Genomic DNA, 23,344 nt, shown 5'->3' with positions numbered 1-23,344 from the left:
TAATTTTCGATAGCTATACAGTTGCTTCAACCAGAGTAATCCAGTACTTCTCCATCGTTTCTGCAGTCGACTTCTCCGTCAAAATCGATTCAGTCCCTTTCCAAATAAATCTTTTTTTTTTTTTTTATTTGGTAGTTTATTTACAATCAATTCTCCTTGATAATTCGAATAAAAATTGAAATAAAATTTGTTATTTTTAAAGAATAGTTATTATCAATTTCTAAGGCAATCTCTCGATAAATTATTAAGCTCAACCTACGATTCCGACTGATTCGCTGTATAATAATAAGCATAGTGATTGATGCAACTGTAAACACGCAGCTTAAAGAAAAAATGATACAAATCTTCTTCTTTTCTATTAAAAAACAACTGTCCCGAAAGTTGATCCGAAAATCTAAAACTAGTCAGCGTCGCGCAGTAACCGAAATTTTATTTGTCCAAGGAATCCATTGAATTTGCTGAAATTGAATTTGGTTGCGTCGCCTTTCGTCCTCTGACATCGCGGGGAGTCCTATTCCGTAGCCATGAATGCCAAGCACGGTTAAATTAATTTCACGCTCGCGTTTACGGCGTCGCGACGACACGGAAAAAAACGTGCATCCACCACATCTCCGCCTCCGATATAACGCGATTGGTCCAGCGAACCTACCAATCGCAGCTTCCACCGGAGTCTGAGTAGTGGTGATCATGTGTACGCATACTCGCACGTGGTCATGTATGCACGTGTATGCATATGCACGCGATACGTATACGGGAGCTGTTGCCTGCTTCAAACCATGGAAGCAACGAGACCTTTCTTCTCTCGTAATAACGTTACAATGCTTTTAACTTTGGTATGTACATACATATACTCTTAACAGGGAAATGATTATGAAGATATCGAGACTAAAATGCAAGATGAGGTTTTTGTAGAATATGAGGTTAAACTATACAAGATACAAATAAAATATGTAAATTCTTTAGGTGTCACATACGAGATTGAAGTCTATCGAAAACTCTATTCTTATTATTTTTTCGAAGTAAAAAGATATATCTCGATACTGGCTTTTCGGGATAAACAATTGTATTTCGATTTTGCATTTGCACTTTGTACTCGTGCATTTTCGCTCGACGTTTCGTAGATGTCGCAGTCTACCTCTTCAGGCCAGACCCGAAACTAAAAAGTCTTTGACTCGAAACGTAAAGAGAGGTGCAAAGTGGTTCGATTTATAGTTATTATTATATAATAGGAAGCAGTCGAAAATAGTAGTTATATATGTATATCTTTACTGTATTTTAAAAAGTTTATATGAAAATAATTATACAAAAATAAAAAAAATGAATTAGTTAAAATGAAAGAGTTGATTGAGTTTGTGGGTAAGTACTTTGTAGAGATTCGAAAAAGTTGACAGAAGTACAATATTCTTTCAATAATTGCATTGAAAACTTTGCGTATTTAAAGTTGTACGATAAGACGACAGTGTGGTGGAAATTATGCAAATGTTTCTAAATTAATCATTGTATCGAATATATTAATAAATTGAAAATTCCTTCGTGAAATTTATTAAACTTCCTGAGGCATAGCAATAAAAATGCATCGCCTGGAATTTCGAACAATAATGGTACCAGGTCCGAAATAAACGTAGTATATACTCTATATTAATAACGAAATCTACAATAGTCAAGGTAAATGTGATTCCCTTCCGTCGAAACCTGGCCCAGTCAACAAGGACATGATCGATATATAAGCTGGTCGCAAAAGCGTTGCTAAAGAAACTTGGTAATCGTATCATGTATATGGTGTAAACACTCGGAACGAGTTTGGTAGGTCGAGCAAGCAAGATGTCTCACGAACGAAATAGGAATTCTTCGGCTTCGTCCATGTGGAGACGTAAAGCTTACGAACGACATCGTATAAAAGTGAATATTTATTAATTATCGATAATCCGTTACTCGTTCGATAACGGCAAATATCGCAGCATCTATTGTATTTGTAGGTAAAGAAGGCTACGCGAGCGATTGACGTTGATCCACCGCAAACAAGACCTCACGTAGTTTTCAATGCAAAGGGTTTGCAATTGGAACGCGAGAAGCAAGATCGTATCATTAGGGAGAATTTTATCCTTTTGAAGAAACTTCGAGATATTATGCACCGGAAACAATCCACCGAAGAGAGTTACAGATTGAAATGGGACGAAACCAGATGTATCAGAACCCGTTGACGTGGGTTTCATAATTAATCAACGCCCTTCCATGGTTTTATTTTGAAATCGTCTTGCGTATTTTATTTTACGTGAAACAAGTTTATTTACACGTTTGTACTTTCGCAATAAACAAGTGAACGTGGATCTTGTATTTTATTCGATACCAAACCTATAAACTATAAATATCAACGAAAGAAAGGTTAGTTCATTTCATTGTGCTGACTGTACTGAAAGAATTGAAATGAAATACAGCGTGATAATATATAAGTATCAATGAAAGATTAACTGATTTTATTATACTTATCATTAAAAGAATTAAAATAAAATATGATGTAATAAGATACAAGTATCTTATTATTACAAGATACAAGTAAGAAACAAGAGTACAATGGAGGAAGGAGAAGGAAGGGAGTATGAAGAAGAAGTGGGTGAGATCGATAAATATCCAACTCCTAAATTATCATCTATCCTCGAAGATACCACAAAAGCGTTAACACAAAAAGAAGCAGGAGAGTGTCTTCACACATTAGGAAAATGCGATTCCGGCCTTGGTTATGCTTATCTGGGATTGAACGCATCTAATAAAGGCTTGACAGATATTAGAATCATACCAACGTTTAAATATGTGCTCTACGTGGACGTTTCCGGAAATAGATTAACGACCGAAGCACTTCGCGTTCTTTCGTCGATGAAATATCTCTTGATGCTTCAAGCTGATAGGAATCATGTGTCTTCCGCGGAATTGGATCCTATGCCTTATCTTCAGGTTAATCACGAAACCTTATTAACGATTTTTATCATCTTTACTTTTATTTTTCTCTTTATGACTTTAATATTCTCTATCTTCATCTAATTTTAATACTTCTCTAAATTTCTTACATATTTATCAATCCTACTTATTTAATTGTGCTACAGGTTCTTACACTGAATAAGAATAAATTGACAAGTACATCAGGCATTTCTCATAAGCTTTTGGAGTGTTTAGAATTAAATCATAATAATATTGAAGAAATCACTTTAAATCCGTACGATCTTGAGAAGTTGAACAGTCTCGAATTACGTGGTAATATTCTTACCACAACAAATGGAATCTTTTTTCCAGGATTAATACGATTATATCTCGCAGAAAATCAAATAGAAAAAGTGGAAGGTTTAGAAATATTAGTTAATTTAAAAATTCTACATCTGAGGAGTAACAAAATATCGAATTTGGATGGGTTTGATTCACGTTGTGCCAAACTCAGTTATTTGAATCTACGAAATAACGAAATTACAAAAATTTCGGAATTAGAAAAATTAAATTGCTTAACAGCATTAGAGACTCTAATTATTTTGGAAAATCCTGTAATAGCCGATAGAGAAGTAGAGGAAGAAGCTGCTTATAGGCACATTGTTTTGGCTATGTTACCTAACCTAACACGTATTGACAAGGATCCAGTACTTTACGACGAAAGGAAAGAGGCTAAAGAATTTCACAGACAAATGCTTCGCGATGGCACAACATTCGCTGATTTAGATTTCAATCTTTTAACCGCAGGATAAAATTAATAACATTTACTCTACGTAATTATGGGAATAAAAAAATAAAAAGCAAATAGAAATTAGCATCGTACGATAAGTGTAATTTAAAGATTATCATATAAAGTAGATTTCTACATAATCGATTACATTCAGCAGGTAAGACAAATTTTGTTGAGTTGTTGACATTATTTTTTTATCATACTGGTACGAACTTACTGATTAGTATTGTTTTTTAAAAACCACCTTCTTTATTTTACCTTCATTAATAACATATCTCACTTCTTTTATTTTAGACTGTGTATTAAATGATCTTAAATGTCCATATATTACTTTATTATCTTCAGTATTATTAATTCACTATTATAATTAATATCATTAATTTCGAATTGCAAATAAAATATCAAAAACTATAAAATAGAGATAACAATTCTCTTAAAAATGTTTCATTTTTCCTACTTGTAAAAGTTGTCCCGCCAATACTTTTAAATCCTGCCACGCTACCAGCAAGTAGTGACGGTCTCTAGCGGAGTTTGTTAAAATGAGATTGTTGTGCGTTCCGTGCCAGTAGTTTTACCGCAACTAACCGGCGAAGACATTTACTCTGATATATTGTGCGTTGTTCCGTTACTAAATAATTAGTTCTATCTTTTTGCAATAATTGTCTCTGTCAACGAAAATGTCTTCCAAACCTTCATTTAAAGTTGGTAAGTCATAGCTATTAATTTCGTTACGTTAGTCAGACACGTGGTTGTTATTTGAGAAAAAAATTTGTAGCCTTCTTCTATAATATTTAAAACATATTGTTTCATAATCCTCACATCTACACATAGTAGTCGAACCACAAAAAAAATATTAAAGTAATGTAAAAGAAATATATATTCAGATATAAATTCCAAATGAAAGTTGTTAAATGATGCCATATAGCACCTAGAGTAGTATGTGGAGATTAATCGATTAAGCATCTTCTGAATTGAGTTTCATAAATTGTATGTTATAATTTGTCAATATGATAAATTTCGTTCTTTATACGTAAAAATAATGATAAAATAAAACATGAAAAAAAGATAGTTGTCTTTATTCCATTTTTCATCGAAACAGAACAATGAAATATTTTGAAATTTATTATAAAACGAAGTTGATTTCAAAATTTTTGATCTGAACTCATTGATTCATCCATGAACAGTGATCAAAAATTTATAAAATCGATTTCTAACTTTTTTATTTGTAGCTGATTTATCGTTGGCGGAATGGGGACGGAAAGAAATTACTTTGGCAGAAAATGAAATGCCTGGCCTCATGGCCATCAGAAAGAAATATGGTTCAGAAAAAGTTTTAAAAGGTGCACGAATTGCCGGTTGTTTACATATGACTGTACAAACTGCGGTTCTCATTGAAACTCTGGTTGAACTCGGAGCTGAGGTAAGTTGATACCTTTTACATCCCGGTCGTTTTCGTTTGATGCTCAAAATTCGGTTAAATCGTTGTTATTGTTTTTTTTTGCCTGAACACTTACATACTAAGGTTCAATTCGTTAGTCACAAACTCATAAGTACGATACTTTCTTTAAATTATTGATGAAAAGATAATATCCCAGAAAATATTATTATTCAATTTAAATTTTTATACACAAAATTAAAAATAAAAAATTTTTTCTTAGTTTAATATATTTATATTTGTACTATTAAAAGCAAATTAAAGATACATCCAATTATAAAATTCATAAAAATCTATTTTGTAAAAAATATAATTATTACAAAATAATTGAAATGAAAAATCATAAAAATAGAAAAATATAGAACGAAGTATAAGAGAGGAGGATGAAGAAACTAGTACGCGTTTATACGTATGCAGATCGATTTCATCGATCATGACCCTGCGTGTTTCGTAAGATTTGCTAACAATTGTATCAGACATCGGAAAACTTTTGAACCATCCTCAAAGATCAGGATCAGATAAAACGACACGGTTATCTTCGATCGTTATTATGAAACACTTATATTTATTCAAAACGCTTAACAATACACTTTTACATTTATTCAAAACGCTTAACAATACACTTTTACATTTATTCAAAGCTGTGATAGATAAATATCATTAACTTTTATGATGCAATGAGAACATCATATCTGGGAATGTAATATCATCCCGTTGTAAAAAGTTTTCGGTTAATCAACGGTTAGTAATCGGTATCTTCTTATTATTATCATAACTCATTCAAAATATAATGGATCTTAACTATCCTGATTACTAATAGCACAAATTTTCCTTTATAAATCTTGTTCATTTGAATGTCACACAAACAGTTGTTTATATACATATATATATATATATATATCACAATACTTTGGAACATGTTATCTAGTCTCCGACACAATAAAATTACTTGCAAATAGAAAATCTACAAATATTAATTATGATTTCAACAAAATGGCAAACGTAGAAATATCAGAAGATTATAAAAAAATAATATCATTTTATATAATAATATAAAACGTAGTGGTTATCTCGGCGTACTGTATGGATGGACTCTGCATCAAAAACTTTTCGTACAACCCTGTACAGCAATGTTTCATATCCTGCTTTACGAATGAAACGTGTTACCTTTGGGTCTGATTTCATAAATGATTTTACTCTAGAAACCAAGAAAGATGTTAATGACTCGTTATTGTCGTTATATCGATAGGTCCAATGGTCCTCGTGTAATATATTCAGCACTCAAGACCATGCAGCAGCAGCCATCGCAAAAACGGGGATTCCCGTGTATGCTTGGAAAGGTGAAACTGATGAAGAATACCTCTGGTGCATAGAACAGACCCTCGTATTTAAGGATGGAAAACCATTAAATCTGATCCTCGACGATGGCGGTGATCTGACCAACTTAGTGCACACCAAATTCCCGCAATATTTAAATGAATGCCGAGGTCTTTCCGAGGAAACCACAACCGGGGTTCACAATCTGTATCGCATGATGAAAGAAGGCATTCTGAAAGTTCCTGCCATAAATGTAAACGATTCAGTAACGAAGGTTCGTCGCATTGTGCTCGAAAAGCAAAAAAAATATTTTTGTCCTAAAGAGAAAGAAACTGTTAGGTTACTGCCAAGTAAAGTACTTGTCATAAGTAAAAAATATATAAAAAATCTTCGCAGCAATCTTGTAAATTATTTTATGATCGTCTACTTGTCTCATCTTTCTGTTACTCCCCTAATGATTAAATTTTAAGTCCCATGTAAAATAATTTTCTTCTGTCGAATAGAGTAAATTCGACAATCTTTATGGATGTAGAGAATCATTAATCGATGGTATCAAACGAGCGACAGATATCATGATTGCTGGAAAGGTCTGTGTGGTTGCTGGATATGGAGATGTTGGAAAAGGTTGCGCACAAAGTCTCAGAGCACTTGGAGGACGTGTAATAATCACGGAAATCGATCCCATTAATGCATTACAAGCTGCCATGGAAGGATACGAGGTGATTGCTGAAACATTAAATCAAAGATCATATACTCAAAGTGTATTGAAACCAATACTGATCAAAAATTGCAATGGAAATAAATTATGATTGATGAATTTCTAAATTACTCTCCAGGTAACGACAATGGAAGAAGTCTCAACCAAAGGACAGATTTATGTTACTACTACCGGTTGCAAAGACATCATAATGGGCGAGCATTTTGTAAATATGCCAGAGGATGCTATAGTCTGTAATATTGGTCACTTCGATTGCGAGATTGACGTTGCATGGCTTGAGAAAAACGCTGTTGAAAAAGTCAACATTAAACCACAAGTAGACAGATATCAACTAAAGAACGGCAGGTGAATTAATAGTTCAATTTTGAAAAAAATATTTCTATATCGGAAAATCAAACATTAAATTGTGTAAAATTATTTGAGCAGAAAACTAGACACATATTTCAGACATGTTCTAATCAAGTTTATACAGTGTAAACTTGAATAGATTTTTGACCGGTTCCACGATACTTCCGATTCAAATTCCGATTCTTCCTTTTCAGACATATTATCCTCCTTGCGGAAGGTCGGTTGGTTAATCTTGGATGCGCCACAGGGCATTCCAGTTTCGTGATGAGCAATTCATTCACAAATCAGGTATTGGCACAAATAGAGTTGTGGACCAAATCTGAGTCCTATCCGGTCGGAGTTCACATGTTGCCGAAAAAATTGGACGAAGAAGTCGCTGCATTGCATTTAAATCACCTTGGGGTAAAGTTGACCAGATTGACAGAGGAACAAGCGAAGTATCTTGGTGTACCTAGAGAAGGACCTTACAAAGCTGACTATTATCGATACTAGTTATTATTTAAATTCAGAGGCTCTCGTGTACTTTTTTTGGACCATATGATGGATACAATTGGATTGTCAACCATTGATCTTTATAGTTGTTCATTTATTAATTTTAGCCTCAATATCGAGTGTTTTGTTATCTAGAAAAGTTATAACCGAAACGAGATTGTGCGTTTTGTATTGTATTGTTATAATTTGTGAACTTTATTGGGGATAATTATCGCTTTTAAATAAAAATATCTTGTTCAAGTTCCATATAAATGGCAGAGAAAAAGATTTCCCCACCTCCATTAGAGATTAGTTCTCTAACAAAGGTAATGATATCTGATATCAAAGATTAGAATGTTATATAAAATATGTGATAATTTATATTACCAGTTAGCGAGATGGTCGTGCTTAATTTCTGGCATGATTTATAGTTTCCTTAAACGAAGAGAATATGCCGCGTTGGAAAAAGTGCTACGAGAAAAAGAAGCAGAGAAACTTGCTAGAGAAATCTTTCTTGCTCGTGAAAAGATTCGTCTAAATACTGGTATATATGCACTTTAATGTTTCTCAGTGCATTTATGAATATATATTGTGAACATCCTATTTTTTTACAGCTGAGATAAAAGAATTAGAACAAATATTTCTTGAAATGAGTTCATCTAATGAAGAAATTAATTTAGTAAACAATAACAATAGAGACGCATAAAAATTGCAAAAGATCTTAAAAAAACATATTTATTATCTTCTCGTAACATTTTCTATATATCTTCACGATTATGTACAATTCCTTCTTATCTTTTACTTATAACTTTAAGAGAGCAGAACTTTCCTGCAAACAATAACATCCACAACCTGTGGGACATAATGTTTGGTTAGTGAACCACGTTGCCAAATGTTGCGTGTGTCCTCCATGTCCACAAAATATACAGAAGTTGCTTGGACCTAAATATAAAAAAAGAGATAATTATAAATTACTTTATTATACACTTTATAATTTAATAATTATGAAAAAAATTGCACTGCATTAAATTAACTTTACCTCTAACAGAGATATGACAAATTACACATTCCAATGCTAATCGTTTACAACTTATACATTGAGGTCCTCTGCTAACTTTACCACACAATTGGCATTCACTCTGAAACTCGACGCCTTTGTGCGTGTCCAACGGAGTTGTGCTTACATGCTTTAATACTTGTGCACGTGCATCTAATAACCGCCACCTATGTAGCACTTCAGCATATGCTTTTTTATAACCATCGTAGAGAGCAGTATATTTTTCATCGAGCAACCTGTATGATCAATGCTTTGGCTTAATTCCTAACAAAATTAAACAATTCTACATTAAAGTCCTTAAAATTACGTACCTAATATTTTTCACGGAATCCCCGAATGTGTCTTGAATTAATTTTAAATCGTCAAGTGAATCGGACCACGAGTTAGATCGATGTTGCTTTAAATTTTGAAAGTTCCATCCCTCTAATGTGGTATCGGCTAGATGAATCGTATGATATGGAGAACCACCAGGCTAAAAAATGTATCGAATGATATATAAAATTACGAGCCTATTTATAAACATTACGCGAACAATATGAAAACACAATATACACAAATGATATGTAGAAAAGGCATAATGTCTATGATCAGTTTCTGCACAAAGATGTTTGTCTTCTGTGTGAAATTTCTAGGTATTATCAAAACAAAACAGTACATCACATATAATTAATTACTACTAACATGTACGATTATTTTATGGGTATTAATATTAATCATAATGTAAAACAGTTATTAGAAGCAAGGTCAAGAAGTTTGGCATTTGAAATATTAAGCAGGGCCAAACCTGCATGCTTTGTGGCACCATGACACTTCCACTCCGATGCTGTAAGGCAGTAACAAATATCACCATGATAAAAGAACCCTAAGAACCAGTACATTTCAAACACGTACAAACTTAAAAAACTCCAAAAACCATGCCTTACCTTTAACCACCATTTTCCTGTAGAAAGCCTCTATAACAAAGATAACATAATATCAATCATTTGGTAATTTTTAAAAAATATATTAGAAAAAAAAATACTGAAATAAAATGCCAATGTATTACGTCGGTATAGCATGATTCATTTAAATTCCAAATTATTCCAATTTTGGAAATATATTATTTTAGAGAGAAATTTATAATTATGACACATACAATACCGTCGTATCGTACGACATTCATACATCTAAATTATATTTAAACATGCATCGAAAAAAAAGAAATGTGTGCTGAGTATGAAACATGTGATATACTGTAGATTGAGAAGTCAGCATTAAAACATGAATACAATAGATGATTATGTTCGAAGAGTATCCCCAAGTACTGAAATGTTCAGTATGTTTGTGAACAGAAGACAAAATATGATCAAGACATGTCATGTAGCAACTATCAATGATGCTATAAAAATTGTGCTTGTGCCAGGCCATGCTAAAACATTTTAATATCTACAAAAAATAAATACAACGTACTTACACTAACGTTAATGGACTTGCTACTTAGCCGTGTCTGAGCAACGTCCGGATTTTCCGAGCGATAACTAAATGCACAACTCAGCATACCTGCCATTTGAATGTCCGATTGATTGGCATAATGCTGTATTCTAAAGTAGAAACGGATTGTTGTAAAATAATTTGTTTTTATTGTAAGTAGTAATCTATTACTTACAAGGAATGAATTAAATTTTGACCGAAAGGATGTAAAGGCCATGGAGCGTCAATCTCAGGTGACTGACAAGAATTTTGTCCTATATTTGAAACTGGTTGTGATATCACAAGAGCGGCTAAACACCATGCCTGAACCAAATCAGGACGTTCCAATGATGCAGCTACATTTGCATTGTATTGACACATTGCTGGGATATCTGTGATATTGATACTAGATATAAAATAAAATTAAGAAATTATTTTCTGAAAATTGATGAATGTCTCTGAAAATTGTATCGCAATTATATATTGTACTCACACATATTTTTCTGCTAGTTCTTTGTTGACGAAAAACAATGAAGAGGCATCATATATCATTACCATAAAATGATAGTTTTTACAACATGATCTATAAGTCATTCTATTTGTATTATGCAATCCCCGATTCATTTTCTATTAATTTGAAATATTTAATGAGGTTCTTACAAGTATTTCATATTATGAACATTCTCACAAAAAATTTTATTATACATACTCGATCTTGAAAATAAAAAGAACTTATAGGAATATTATCATTTGACTGTACGTAAGAATTTGGATACATATGCATAAAATGTTCTCCATTTCCTATTCCGTTTCCTAATGCAGAAAGTGCTCTGGGTGTTGTACACTCTGGTTTCATGGACGACCTTCTCGTATATGAAGCACGACCAAAACATACGAGTATACCTAACAAATAGAGACAGTGAATAAAGCTTCTATTATGTACAGTATTTTGTTACCATTTCTTATTACTTTTTTATACATACCCACGCAACAAAATTTAGCGCCAGATGTTCTAGGAAAGGGTATGTAGGCATCTTGATAATTTGTATACATGTTAGAAGAGTTTAAGAAATTCGCATTGTCTTGAATGTCGTATCCTAAGTGACTACTTTCATTCTCATCCTTTTTACATGTCTATAGAAATAACAAAAACGTTAGATATTATAAAAGATGGACGTAATCTGAGAAATATATTTCTTTTACTTGCTCCAATGTTGTGATTAATTGTCTAAGACAAGGTTCTAAACATGATCTGTTTTTTTTAACACGTTGTTGAGCAGTTTGCTTTAAAACCTTCAACAACTTTGCCAATGTTGTATTGTCGATCGTAGTTCCATGACAGAACTGGAATGTAGGTTGCGCACTGTATGGATAGTTTGCAGGGAAATTTACTTTTAATATCACATTGTAACTTTTATTGGATGCTGTTACAGTACAACTACGTTCCACAGCATCCATTGTATTGACCTGCAAAGATAAAAATATATACTATATGTATTTCTATTTTACGTTTATATTATGTATCACCTCTATGTTTGGTATGTTCATATTTATTAAAGAAAATTCTTGTTGCAAAGTTTTTGGTTGTGTAGGAGACGATATTTCTTTATTACTTTCAATATATGCATCTGTTTCAGAATTCAATATAGGTTCATCAACTTTTGTTGTTATACAATTCATTTCACGATCAGTTTGAGGGTCGTTAAGTTGTAGCTGTTGGACGGATTGTAATGTTCCTATATTAATGGCAACTATATTAGTTGAATGAAGGAAGTGCATTATATTTATAAATAAGACTGAAACATACTTAAACTATTATCTTCAGGATACTGAGTATAAATAGATGAACCATCATCTATCCCATGTCCACATAACTAGAATAGAATTATATGTTATATTTTTTTATGAATAAAAATCTTAACCTTTACACATATATGTATAGAAGTACCCACTTTCTTTAAAAATGGGTCAATTTTATATATCCTTAAACATTGATCCTTTGACCAAGTAATTAATTCAAAATCACTATTTTCTGCAAATCATAAATATATTTTATGATATTTTATTCCCTTTTATTTGAAAATTTATATATATAACACATACCCAATTTTTGATGTCTCCATTGAAATTCAAGAACAACATCAGTATGTCCTATAAAAGTATAAATAGGAGCACTGAGGTCTGTTGTATTCCATAATAACAAACTATTCTCTCCTCGTCGTAACTGTGGTACTACTATTGTTACCAGTCCTTCACCAAATGGCTATGGATAACTTATTGTTAGTTTTTATAGGTAGAAATAAATTTAGATTCTCTATATATCTATATCTTTACCGTATATCTTGCTCTCCATACGGGCGAGTTTGTTGTTAAAATGCTCTCAGCTCTTCGTGGATTACTGATATCAAAAATTTTCACGGTACAATCTTGGCTAGATGTTGCCAATTGATTTTGTTGAAATGGACACCAATCTAAACCATGTATCTAAAATAACTTTTATAAGTATGTCATCGAACTTTACTAAAGTGACGTTGTTATATATTATTATAGTGAATAGAACTATTATGAAATCAGGTTGTACTTTTGTTAGATGAGCAGCTATGTACTGCATAGGACTATTTCCTTTTCTTTGATCCCATATTTTAATATCTCCATCATGAGCTGTAGCCAACATGTTGGGAGAAAGATTGTTCCATCTTACTTGAGAAGAACCAGCTATAACAAATTCAATTATGTGTATCTTCAGTGATATAGAGATATATGTATATATCTTCAGAAATATATGTATCTCTGTATTTACCAACTGCAGATAATGATAAACAAGGCTTCCTTTGATCTCTTATGTCCCAAATATGTATAAATGTATCAATGCTACAGGAAGCAATGATATCTGGTTCTTTGGGATGCCAGTTTAAGTCACTCACAACTCTTGTATGTGCTTTTAGACTATTCGTCGTTTGTAAGTCATAATTACCAGTTCCGGTAAGAGACAGTATTTCAATACGCGTATTGCTCTAAAATTTAAATACAATTAGGTATATCTACAATACTATTTACAACATATAGATTTAGTTTCTAACCGATACAGCGCATAGATGACAATTAATACTTGTGGGGTTCCATTCTGCAGAGCCAACTTCATATTTACTTTGTCTTTGAAATTTTTTTAATATGTCAGCACTTTCGTCAAGGTGTTTTATCGCGAAACATCTGCGTCTAAAAATATATAATAGAAAAAGATCGCGAAAAATTAGAAGACATACAAATTATAGGAAATTACACACCAAATATATATAAAAATAAAAACTTCACCTTTTGTTTACTTACCCGGCAAGTAACACATAATTACCCGTTGCATCCACGGCCATAGTATTAGCCTATATACATAAAACAAAAATAATTCAACAATAAAAAACAATTGTATATCATAATATTCAAAATTGAAATACACGTTGTTTGTAATAATAACATATATTTTCATGTAATAAGATAATCTACCTGTAAATCACGGTGTTCCGTAACGACATAATCGCTGCCCCAACGTTTTGACATTTTACTAATAAATTCGAATTCCTGTCAGCATTCTGCAAGGTTAGAAATAAACCGAATATACGCGGACTAGAATTGAATCATACACAGTATACGCAATCGTACATACAATCAAAGCTAGTATATGATTCGTTGCATCGCGTGCTAACCCACACATCTTTATCGGTGGGTTTCGATTGGCTGAACAAAATTCATGTACATATCCCTGCTAAAAAACAAATGTGGGTAAGGGGTAAAGCGAGAGGAGGCAATGTAAAAAGAGTAAAAGAGAGGGAAAGAGAATTAGAGAAAGAGAGAAAAGTTCAAGACGCTTCGCTGTGCTATTTCTGTCACGTAGAACGCATATATTCGTTGCATATAGGTGTACTAATATCGGGACGCAAATAATTGATAAACGGTGCGAAACAGGAACGAAAAAGAATAGAAGTTTGACGATCCTTGATTATTGCATCGGAATTATATCAAATCTACGGTGGTTTTGTTTGACAGTGACCGTGATAATTCAAGTGATAGTGACAACAATGTCCGTAATTATGGATTGTTTTCGTCAGTAGCGGATGTGTAAAAGTTTCCTTAGTCACTTTGTTTAGCTGACTTCTAATAAACGAGTCTGATTCCTTGTTTTCTCACAACTCTTGTGGCACATTCGCCAGCGACTTTCAGTTTAGCGCGAGTTTTCGACCCTAAAAAAAAAGAAAAAGAAAAGAAGAACGGCGTCTTTTGTTTCTCAAGGGTAGTCTCGCCGTCTTGTCTGTCCTATACGCCGTTTTCCCTCTCTTTAGCTTGCACGTCACTCGCACCAGCGACAAGAAAGCAACGCTGGTCACAGCTGAAGTTTAATCTGAGAACCGATTGCTGAAATCGGACTGCGTACAGACGGTAAATTCGTCTCGATATCTTTAATTAGAGATCTGTGATGTACAAGCTCGGCGTCGCGGGAAAAATCATTACGTCCACGATTAATTTCGTACACTCGAAGAGGAAAGGAATTTTCATATATATAAGAAAGATGTACAAAGACTCAATAAGTCTTCGATGTCCGAGAAATTTTCTAAATTTTCGATTATATTGAACACCTTGACCGTCCGACTGAGAAACGAGGTCAAGTTTAGTCGAAAAACACATTAAAGGTCATCAGCTCCTATGTAATGGAGTATTAATGACAGGAGTGTTACACTAAGAGATGCACAAAGGATATTCAGTACAGAGAGGCTGTTCTTACACAACGTAAAAGGAAACTTCTGCTTGTCGACAAGATGAAACTGCTGGAGAGTACACGTTTTGAAGCTATAAACAGTGCCTTGTCCATCAAGACTGGAGACAGCAAAATAATAGGCAGGTAAGAAAATTGGAAAGATATTTAGTGGAAATATACTATTCTTTAAAATAATATTAAACATTATCTCTCTTGATCCACAGAATAGAGAGTTACTCTTGCAAAATGGCTGGAAATGATAAACAGTTGTATAAACGTTTCAATGCAGAGCAAGGTTTTACTCCACATGATCTTCAAGCTTTATCACCACCACAAACATCTTTAGGAACATCACCCGCTCAAGGGTACTTTAGGTATTAAAAATTGTAGATGAGAGATGTAATGAAATAATAAATTTAGAAATCTGAACATTATCCTTTTAAATAATAAAAATCATAAAAATCTACAATACCTTATAAAAGAATGTCTGTTTATTTTTTGACAGCATCTGTTACCTGTAGAGTGATTTAACACGTCTCCATATTTTTGCTCCAGCCGCAGTGTTTCCGGTGATGAAGATGGTCCACTATGTGATACAATCAGTAGAAAAACATTATTCTATTTGATTGCCACTTTGAATTCAGCTTTCCATCCAGATTATGATTTTTCTGATGCTAAGAGTCATGAATTCAGTAAAGAACCAAGCTTGCAATGGGTCATGAATGCTGTAGATAGTAATTTGAGTGCAACCGCGGTTGATCATTATCGTACTCTTCGAACGGCACTTTGGGCTGCCATTGATCATGAAATATCTTTAAATGAATGTGATATTTATAGGTAAATATCTAGAATTTCATGAAAAGACGGTATATACTAAATAAAGTTAAGAATATGAAAATATTTTAGTTACAATCCAGATTTTGCATCTGATCCATTTGGAGAAGATGGCTGCTTGTGGTCTTTTAATTATTTCTTCTATAATAAGAAATTAAAACGCATTGTGTTTTTCCCATGCAGAGCAATAAAGTGAGTATAATCATTCTTCAGTTCAACTATTGTTTACTTATATTCTATCATTTTTTTAAATGTGTATTTACAGTCCTCTCTACGTGTTAGATTCTGGTGTTGGCAGTGATTTTGCCATGGATGAAGATGAAGACAGATACTAAATTCATAATACATGTTTACAAACTTCATCACTATCTTTATTTGTTCTGCCATACAGAGGCATGAATGAACATTAAATTTCACCTATTATAGTAGTGTTACGTTTAACTAACCGCTACTATCCCCACCAGTTCTTAGAACTAGTTCCTCGAAACTTCTGACGTTACGCAATTAAAATAAATAAACGTGTCAGACATCCCTCTTGCATTCAACGGAGTACTTAGAATTTTCTAGAATTATACTTCTCTTGAAAACTGATTAGATATGATCCCGAACCGCGGTTAATTAACGCGGCACTACTGTACGTGACTTATTATGTACAGTAATACATTTCAAGTTTTACAATTATTTCGTTTATTTTCACTTATAGTGATGTTTATTTTTAACAGAAAATTTAATCAATTTACTTTTCCGTTTCTTTCTTTTGTACGATATTAAAGCGTAATTGTAGTCAACAAAGAATCAAACAGAAGAACAATACTATACAATCTTGAAATTATGTTGTTTTCCTTATAAATTTATAACTTTCATATATATGTTCACTATCCAAGATATTTTAAATATATAAATCTGCTATATAGTAATCAAATTTTGATAAATCTAAGAATTAAATTTTATTTTTATGTGAAATGTTCAAGATATCAAAATAGATCTTTATTATCAACAATTATTAAAAAAAAATTTATATAACAAAGCAACAAACTTAACGGATTCTAAATTATTGTTGTGCTATGTTGCTCTATTAGAGCCCTTTAGAATTATTATGATAGTAACAATAGGAAAATTAAAACAAATCTAATTTGATATTATAAAACGAAAGTATAAAATTATGAGAGCAACAATAGATCTAAAAATGCAACGTTAACTTTTGAATCCTAGTCATTATATTTTTAAGTTACGAAAAATTTGTTAGCTGTTTGTGCTCTTTGCTATGAAAATCAGTCATCTGATACTTCTTAACGGCTTTGATAAGCTTTTCATATAAAATTGTTTATGTTTCGTATATTACTTTTGATAAATATACATGATTCTAATGTATGTATTGATATATAAATACTCAGTTTTGTGCACTATAAAGATTTCAATTCAATGTTTTGAATTCATTCTAAATAAACTGATTAGATCGTGCAATATATATAAACTTCACAATACTTAGTAGATTTTACTGTAATTTTCGTGTAGAGTGGAAAATTTAATTTTATGTCACTCATAAATATATATATGTATACATATATCTCGAGAATTTAAAAAATAACATTATACTGGAGTTACTAGTTTTTGATTCAAAACAGTGATTATCTGGTAATTTGTATAATATATGTGTATAATCTTAGTTCCCTTAATACTACATGTTTGTCTGTCAACATTTGAATAAACTTTATGAGCTGACACAATTCAGCCATGCACTGATATTTTCTTTACCTCTTGTGTTTAGTGGTATAAAGTCTTTATCGCATACATGAAATAAATAAAGCAACAAGCACAAACATTATGTCTATTTTCATTGAGTAGTAACTTTAAACCTAACTTACCTAAATTATCAGGCAATTTAACTTATTTGTACATCATAACATCAGGAGATTGATACATACACATATATGCATCGCATAATAGTCGTTTTGCATGTTCCGGTAGATGACGGTCGTCTGTCAATTCAGTTAGGTAATTTCCACCTTCTTCGCTTAACCAATATGGAAAATCTGGACATGGAACCATTTCCGGTATATTGTAGCCGTTTTGTTCCCCTAAAGAAATAAGGGAAAATTTACCAGTCAGCAATAAAGATACAGTATATGAGCTTATAAAACATAATTGAAATACCTTTCCTATCAGCCATAGAATCAAAAAAGCACCACGGTGCTTCCGAACCAGAACCACATTTTACGAAACACACATAGTGGGAGGTTTCAATGCAAACTACAGCCGATAATTCTAAATATAATCGTGGGATCAGACAATGTTCTTGTAAAATAGCAAACTCCATTGGTACTATAAGCTTCTTTGGCTCATGATTTGTCCTTCGTTCATGTCGATGCACCTAAACAAATTTTTTAAAACTTCTGTATTAGAAGTTCAGTTTTTTCTACTTATTCATTTTACCTTTTCTAAACATTGCAAACAGAAAGCAATGCTTTCAAGTCCAACGCCACATTGTCCATAGCACTCTTTACATTCGTATTCCGCGAGCTTTCCGCAAACGGTGCATTGCCTTGGAGCTACAAGTGAAAAATTGGACATGATTGATAAACAATATTTTTATATTACAGCATAATAATAATGCTTACAATCCTCGATTATATCCGTTACATCAAGTAATAATGTAGGTTGAATTTTCTGGTACATCTTGAATGATTTTCCAAACCGTGGCATTTGTATAATAAGACACGAAGGAACTTCTTTCAATCTTATATTACTCGTAAGAAAACTCTGTTCTAATAGTTGCTGAACAGTTGGAAGATTTAAGTGATCGTCTTTTTCGACAAAAAGTTGGTAATGATATGCATCTTGACCAGAGCTTAATTTAAGAAATGGTTCAGCATTTAGAATTTGAGCAACCAGGGACGTTAAAAATTCTTCAGGATCTGAAAGAATTTAAACAATTTTATTTATTAAAATATTATTCATCTATGATCAAATACCTTTTTCTTCACTAGTGAGCCCGGATACAGACGATAATTTTTCAAGTAAAGTCCGGAGCTTCATCACCCGATCTGCCCTTACAAACATATTTTTCCTAAGTGGATTTACAATTTCTTCGCGTAGTACCCTTTGTACTTCTTCGTACTGTGGACAATCTTTTTCATTTGGTGGTCTAAAAAGCAATATATTATGTATGACATCATTTTAATTTGAAAAAATGAAAATAGAATCAGGTTCGATTCATACCTAAATAAAAGATTATCAAAAACGCTAGTAAATGTGAACATGCTGAAAAGAGTAGCATCCAAGTAGCATGAATTGTGATGACCTTGAATTCCTCGATATTTTCCACAAATACTTTCCAAATTTCCTTTTACGGAAATAGGTCGTACCATACCAACAATAACAGAGCTTTCCATATTTCCGAAATTATCTGTACTTATCGATGTTGTTGGATCATCAACTTTTGCCTGCATAAATATATTTCGTTACACGACTGCAAAAAGAATATACAAAATGGTAATACTTACCATGGCATCATATCGTGAACACTGGTCAAGATCCGTGAAAACAGCTCTGTGAGGTCGACAATGGAAATATCTTATATCTTTATATGTTCCGTCAGTACCAGATGGGTGATTATCATCCTAAAAATAAAACAATTATACTTTCTTTTTAATTTTTTTGAACGTTACTTTTTATTGTTAGTTTTTATGTTATACGTACCAATTCTACAGCTGCCATCAATTTACCAGGAGTAATACCAGGGGGAGTTCCGATCCAACGAATAATTCCATAGTGTACATCAGAATCCAACAATACTTTCACATTTGAACCCACAATTAAATCTAAATTTTCTGTTCGTCCACATTTTTTATTTTCATTCTTTTCCGGTGTATTACCTGTTATAATAATAGAAATATATACTCATGTATTGAAATCAAAAACATTAGCATTAATAACATTTCATAGAAAAACTCAATTGTACTGTAATTGTGTATTGAAATTAAGGAAAAAAAGAGTTGGAATGTAATTTAACATGCTAAATAAATATGAAATATGGAACGCTAGTAGAGTAAAGAATGTCTACTATTCCTTACTACAACCCAATGGACTTGAACGTTCAAGTGTCCCTTCAATATCACTATACACATTTGATTCAATATCACTACTCCATTTATGTTCTAATACAAAGAGGGGGATGTTTTGCAAAGCAGCAGCCATTTTATAATAAAATTATGAGAAGTTTATAACACTAAAAAGCTTGCCGGTAGTACAGAGTGAGACTAAGATTCTGGTTATTTTTAACCATCTGAGTTATTTTTAACTCCCTCTACTACATGTGGTAGGTAAAGGCAAGTATACTATGCGGAATTTTTAGAAAAGTTAGCAAACTATTCTACTAAGCAATAAACTGAGAAAACTTAAAATTTATTTTTATATTTTTGTAATTACCATGGGTGGTAGTGTTCTTAGTTACATTGCTGTCATTTTCATGTGTTGTTGATTTTAGTGATTGATGATATTCTTTTGACACAGATCTTTGGTCTCTATTATTATTATTTTTATTATCATCATATAGAGTGAATCTTTCTAATAAGACGGGTGGTATTGTGTCCAATACAGATTTTTTCTTATCATTTGTATAATTATTACCTGTTTCAATCTTTATACAAGAATCTGAAATAAAATATTCAATTAATCAATTAAAGTTCTACAAAAATTGAAAGGTATAAAATATTTATCTTTGTACTTTTATCTGGTTTTGCAAGACCTGTAGGACCTCCAGGTTTTATTGGAAAAATATTACTTAGTGTAGCAAATCTTCCTTCAGAGTGAGTAGAAACAAAATATTCGTTGCTAACTAAAGCAGTCTTAGATAGTTGATCGCCATCCTACAAATATATTGTCATATAGGTATATTCATATTCATTTAGTAAAAAATATTAAGGATATAAACGACAATGCACAAAATATTTCATGGAATTACCAACAAATCAAGGCCAAAATAATATCCTTGCCCAAGCTGTGGCACAGGTCCAATATACTTAATAATAGCCAAAAATTTGGTACATCCCGAGGGATCAGCACAATACCAAACAGTGTCATTTATTTCTAGGCTCATAAGTTCTTCGCATAAGTGTTTGTAATTTGCCAAGCGAACTCTCTCTTGAGGGACTGACACAGCAGGTAGAAATTTCCATACTTCTGGTGTAACAGAAATCAGATCAAATTTGTGGCATCGCCATTCAGTGCCACGCCAAATTTCGGATCCTGTCGTATCAATCACGCGTACTTTGAGTGCGCTATCTCCTAAATCTTCGACAGCTTCAACCAGCATGCCGAGACGTAATGTATTGACATTTTTGTCACATTCACTGGACATACGCATGAGAATGGTATTTTGCTTGGCGACAAAATACTGTGAGATCTGTCGGTCTTCTTTATTACTGGAATTCCGCTTTTCCATGATTAATCGTAGACAATCATAATAAAATAATTTATCAACCACATGTGCGGAACACGCGGATAAAGAGAAACGTTTATCCCTGTCACTGTACAGTTTTTGTTTTAGATCAAATTAGACAAATATAGAAGGAATTGTAGAGAAATAGAAACTCTACATCCATTACATTTTACTTAGTGTATTATTAAGATTTGAGAGTATCCAGTAAAATTATTTAAAGAAATATTGTTTAGAGTATGAACGAATACCTACGCGTGACAATCAAATTCAAGCAGAAGAATGCACTTTGTCTGTCAATCTACATAGGGTATTTAATAGTGAGAAGATGGGTTGCATTGTTGGTAATCACTAGTTGGAAATTTTAAGCTGTGTTCTCATTCATTACATTGGATTGAGCTTTATTTTAAGGATCCAAAAATTATACTTTTTTTTATTTACGATCTTATAGTTTTCAACATGTAGAATCTGAAAACACAAATTTTAAATTGCAGAATCTACTGGTTGAAATGTTATCTATTATGTAAAACTGAGCATTTTTAGGCTATTTTACACTTTGACGTCATATTGGCTTCTATCCATTCTTCGTCCAATGACTGGACTATACAGATGACATCTGATTGGTCGCATAGATAAAGTCATACGCCCTTGACTTCCGCTTGCCTTATTAAAAAATGTAGTGTCTTCGAATCGCTCCTATCAGCAATCCCATCAAACTAATGTTGTTATGATCATAATCAAATAAATAGATCATAAAAACATTCTTGCGAGACGAACAGGAATGAGTAGAGCATCCCTGTTTCTGTCGGAGACATTCATAGCATCGCAAGAAACATCTTGCCTTCCATGTTCATTTTTCACAACTAGTCACGACTAAGTTTTTGGACGGTTTTCCTTAGGTTTCAGTATATGTCTGTCGAGACTTATTTATATGATCGTGGTTATGACGGAAAAAACATTATTGATTATGACAGAAACATTACAGGTTATGGCACCACAAAAAGTTGCACAGGCGCTCGGCAAATTCATCATCATAGATGTGACCTCTATCCTCATCTAATCTTTAGTTGGTAGCTAATTCGATTTTATTTTTTACATATGCGTACTATCTGTTGCTGTAGTAGAATTCCCAAGAAGTTAATTTGTATTAACGTAATCGGCTGCCTCACGATAGTTCAGAGTTTAGTGAATCAAATATATTAGATTAACCCGCCAAAATGGCCGTCATTTCGTGCAGTCAGTGACTCTACGGACTTCACTCATTAGACACAGCATGGAAATAAGTCAATATGGTGTCAAAGTAACATGTAAAATGTCCCAAAAATGACTAGTTTTACATAGTTTAACTTTCGAACCGCGAATTAAAATTTGCATTTTTAGATTTTACATGTCGAAAACTATAAGATTTCAACAAATAAAAAAGTTTATAATATTTGGATCTCTAAAGTAAAGTTCAGCCCACGAATAAATCGATCGTATATCATCCTATATGTTTTTTGTATACTTGTTTATACATACATTTTTTATGATATCTAAAAATAATAAGACATTTAACTAATCATGGTTAAAATCATTTTATATGCAAAGCACATGAATCTTCATTATAAAAGATATCATTTTTTGATATTGTTACATTACAGAGATAAATTTTGTAGAGTATGAATCTTATTATAGTAAATTTTCATCGTAATAAATTACATTATTTTAAAGTTTTGTGATCTGAATTATTATATCCTTTTTTATAATGTCGAGATCAAAATCAAGATTATAAATTACTAAAAGTAGCTAAAACTTATAAAATTCATATTCTTTCGAACATAATCGATTAATC

At 32.4% G+C, this 23,344-nt stretch overlaps 6 protein-coding genes across 11 annotated transcripts; 4 read left to right on the top strand and 2 right to left on the bottom strand.

Annotated features, from left to right (window-relative positions):
- The first annotated feature begins 1,185 nt into the window (after positions 1-1,185).
- LOC122573190 (uncharacterized protein CFAP97D2-like) lies at positions 1,186-2,332 on the top strand. 2 transcript variants are annotated; one of them, XM_043739250.1, is made up of 3 exons: positions 1,186-1,356; positions 1,661-1,899; positions 1,977-2,332. In XM_043739250.1, exons 2-3 carry the CDS (start codon positions 1,822-1,824, stop codon positions 2,199-2,201), a joined length of 303 nt encoding a protein of 100 aa, XP_043595185.1. In that variant the 5' UTR covers positions 1,186-1,356; positions 1,661-1,821; the 3' UTR covers positions 2,202-2,332. The 2 variants fall into 2 exon arrangements, with proteins under 2 accessions (XP_043595185.1, XP_043595186.1); XM_043739251.1 differs by having other exon boundaries at positions 1,186-1,899.
- Positions 2,286-3,941, top strand: LOC122573187 (leucine-rich repeat-containing protein 23-like). The gene is made up of 3 exons (XM_043739248.1): positions 2,286-2,382; positions 2,497-2,949; positions 3,099-3,941. The coding sequence occupies exons 2-3, from the start codon at positions 2,572-2,574 to the stop codon at positions 3,723-3,725; spliced, it is 1,005 nt and encodes a 334-aa protein (XP_043595183.1). The 5' UTR covers positions 2,286-2,382; positions 2,497-2,571; the 3' UTR covers positions 3,726-3,941.
- Positions 3,942-4,249: 308 nt separating this feature from the next.
- On the top strand, positions 4,250-8,265 carry LOC122573186 (adenosylhomocysteinase). The gene is made up of 6 exons (XM_043739247.1): positions 4,250-4,408; positions 4,933-5,123; positions 6,388-6,729; positions 6,959-7,174; positions 7,292-7,518; positions 7,716-8,265. Exons 1-6 carry the CDS (start codon positions 4,381-4,383, stop codon positions 8,011-8,013), a joined length of 1,302 nt encoding a protein of 433 aa, XP_043595182.1. The 5' UTR covers positions 4,250-4,380; the 3' UTR covers positions 8,014-8,265.
- Positions 8,266-8,711: 446 nt separating this feature from the next.
- On the bottom strand, positions 8,712-14,289 carry LOC122573184 (GATOR complex protein WDR59). Of its 5 annotated transcripts, XM_043739240.1 has the most exons (22): positions 14,157-14,289; positions 13,997-14,082; positions 13,826-13,875; positions 13,579-13,714; positions 13,299-13,512; positions 13,080-13,213; positions 12,833-12,982; positions 12,602-12,761; positions 12,451-12,530; positions 12,306-12,372; positions 12,026-12,234; positions 11,702-11,965; positions 11,482-11,632; positions 11,208-11,401; positions 10,992-11,125; positions 10,695-10,904; positions 10,503-10,629; positions 9,973-10,002; positions 9,834-9,872; positions 9,361-9,521; positions 9,032-9,285; positions 8,712-8,934 (listed from the first exon to the last, which is right to left on the bottom strand). In XM_043739240.1, the coding sequence occupies exons 2-22, from the start codon at positions 14,048-14,050 to the stop codon at positions 8,795-8,797; spliced, it is 2,958 nt and encodes a 985-aa protein (XP_043595175.1). In that variant the 5' UTR covers positions 14,051-14,082; positions 14,157-14,289; the 3' UTR covers positions 8,712-8,794. The 5 variants fall into 5 exon arrangements, with proteins under 5 accessions (XP_043595175.1, XP_043595179.1, XP_043595180.1 ...); XM_043739244.1 differs by lacking the exon at positions 14,157-14,289 and having other exon boundaries at positions 13,608-13,714; XM_043739245.1 differs by lacking the exon at positions 14,157-14,289 and having other exon boundaries at positions 13,608-13,714; positions 13,811-13,875; positions 13,997-14,073.
- Positions 14,290-14,401: 112 nt separating this feature from the next.
- On the top strand, positions 14,402-17,896 carry LOC122573188 (repressor of RNA polymerase III transcription MAF1 homolog). Its single transcript, XM_043739249.1, has 5 exons — positions 14,402-15,386; positions 15,467-15,616; positions 15,798-16,079; positions 16,149-16,268; positions 16,342-17,896. Exons 1-5 carry the CDS (start codon positions 15,304-15,306, stop codon positions 16,409-16,411), a joined length of 705 nt encoding a protein of 234 aa, XP_043595184.1. The 5' UTR covers positions 14,402-15,303; the 3' UTR covers positions 16,412-17,896.
- LOC122573185 (ubiquitin carboxyl-terminal hydrolase CYLD) lies at positions 16,426-21,808 on the bottom strand. The gene is made up of 11 exons (XM_043739246.1): positions 21,040-21,808; positions 20,803-20,944; positions 20,505-20,729; positions 19,776-19,951; positions 19,580-19,696; positions 19,296-19,519; positions 19,049-19,221; positions 18,695-18,991; positions 18,510-18,625; positions 18,231-18,447; positions 16,426-18,154 (listed from the first exon to the last, which is right to left on the bottom strand). The coding sequence occupies exons 1-11, from the start codon at positions 21,517-21,519 to the stop codon at positions 17,964-17,966; spliced, it is 2,358 nt and encodes a 785-aa protein (XP_043595181.1). The 5' UTR covers positions 21,520-21,808; the 3' UTR covers positions 16,426-17,963.
- Between the last annotated feature and the right edge of the window lie 1,536 nt (positions 21,809-23,344).

This window comes from Bombus pyrosoma, linkage group LG11, assembly GCF_014825855.1.
Source record: "Bombus pyrosoma isolate SC7728 linkage group LG11, ASM1482585v1, whole genome shotgun sequence".
Taxonomy (NCBI): domain Eukaryota; kingdom Metazoa; phylum Arthropoda; class Insecta; order Hymenoptera; family Apidae; genus Bombus; species Bombus pyrosoma.
This window is presented reverse-complemented; position numbering and strand designations above follow the sequence as displayed.

Coding starts and splice junctions, on each gene's coding strand:
- LOC122573190 (XM_043739250.1), top strand. CDS start 1,822: ATGTCTCACGAACGAAATAGGAATTCTTCGGCTTCGTCCATGTGGAGA. Junction 1,900..1,976: donor ACGAACGACATCGTATAAAA/GTGAATATTTAT, acceptor TTGTATTTGTAG/GTAAAGAAGGCTACGCGAGC.
- LOC122573187 (XM_043739248.1), top strand. CDS start 2,572: ATGGAGGAAGGAGAAGGAAGGGAGTATGAAGAAGAAGTGGGTGAGATC. Junction 2,950..3,098: donor ATCCTATGCCTTATCTTCAG/GTTAATCACGAA, acceptor ATTGTGCTACAG/GTTCTTACACTGAATAAGAA.
- LOC122573186 (XM_043739247.1), top strand. CDS start 4,381: ATGTCTTCCAAACCTTCATTTAAAGTTG. Junction 6,730..6,958: donor TAAACGATTCAGTAACGAAG/GTTCGTCGCATT, acceptor TCTGTCGAATAG/AGTAAATTCGACAATCTTTA. Junction 7,175..7,291: donor CTGCCATGGAAGGATACGAG/GTGATTGCTGAA, acceptor ATTACTCTCCAG/GTAACGACAATGGAAGAAGT.
- LOC122573184 (XM_043739240.1), bottom strand. CDS start 14,050: ATGTCAAAACGTTGGGGCAGCGATTATGTCGTTACGGAACACCGTGAT. Junction 12,531..12,601: donor ATGGAGACATCAAAAATTGG/GTATGTGTTATA, acceptor TATGATTTGCAG/AAAATAGTGATTTTGAATTA. Junction 9,286..9,360: donor GATTCCGTGAAAAATATTAG/GTACGTAATTTT, acceptor TTGATCATACAG/GTTGCTCGATGAAAAATATA.
- LOC122573188 (XM_043739249.1), top strand. CDS start 15,304: ATGAAACTGCTGGAGAGTACACGTTTTGAAGCTATAAACAGTGCCTTG. Junction 15,617..15,797: donor CCCGCTCAAGGGTACTTTAG/GTATTAAAAATT, acceptor TTTTTGCTCCAG/CCGCAGTGTTTCCGGTGATG. Junction 16,269..16,341: donor TTCCCATGCAGAGCAATAAA/GTGAGTATAATC, acceptor GTGTATTTACAG/TCCTCTCTACGTGTTAGATT.
- LOC122573185 (XM_043739246.1), bottom strand. CDS start 21,519: ATGGAAAAGCGGAATTCCAGTAATAAAGAAGACCGACAGATCTCACAG. Junction 19,697..19,775: donor TGATGGCAGCTGTAGAATTG/GTACGTATAACA, acceptor TTTTATTTTTAG/GATGATAATCACCCATCTGG. Junction 18,626..18,694: donor AACGGATATAATCGAGGATT/GTAAGCATTATT, acceptor TTTCACTTGTAG/CTCCAAGGCAATGCACCGTT.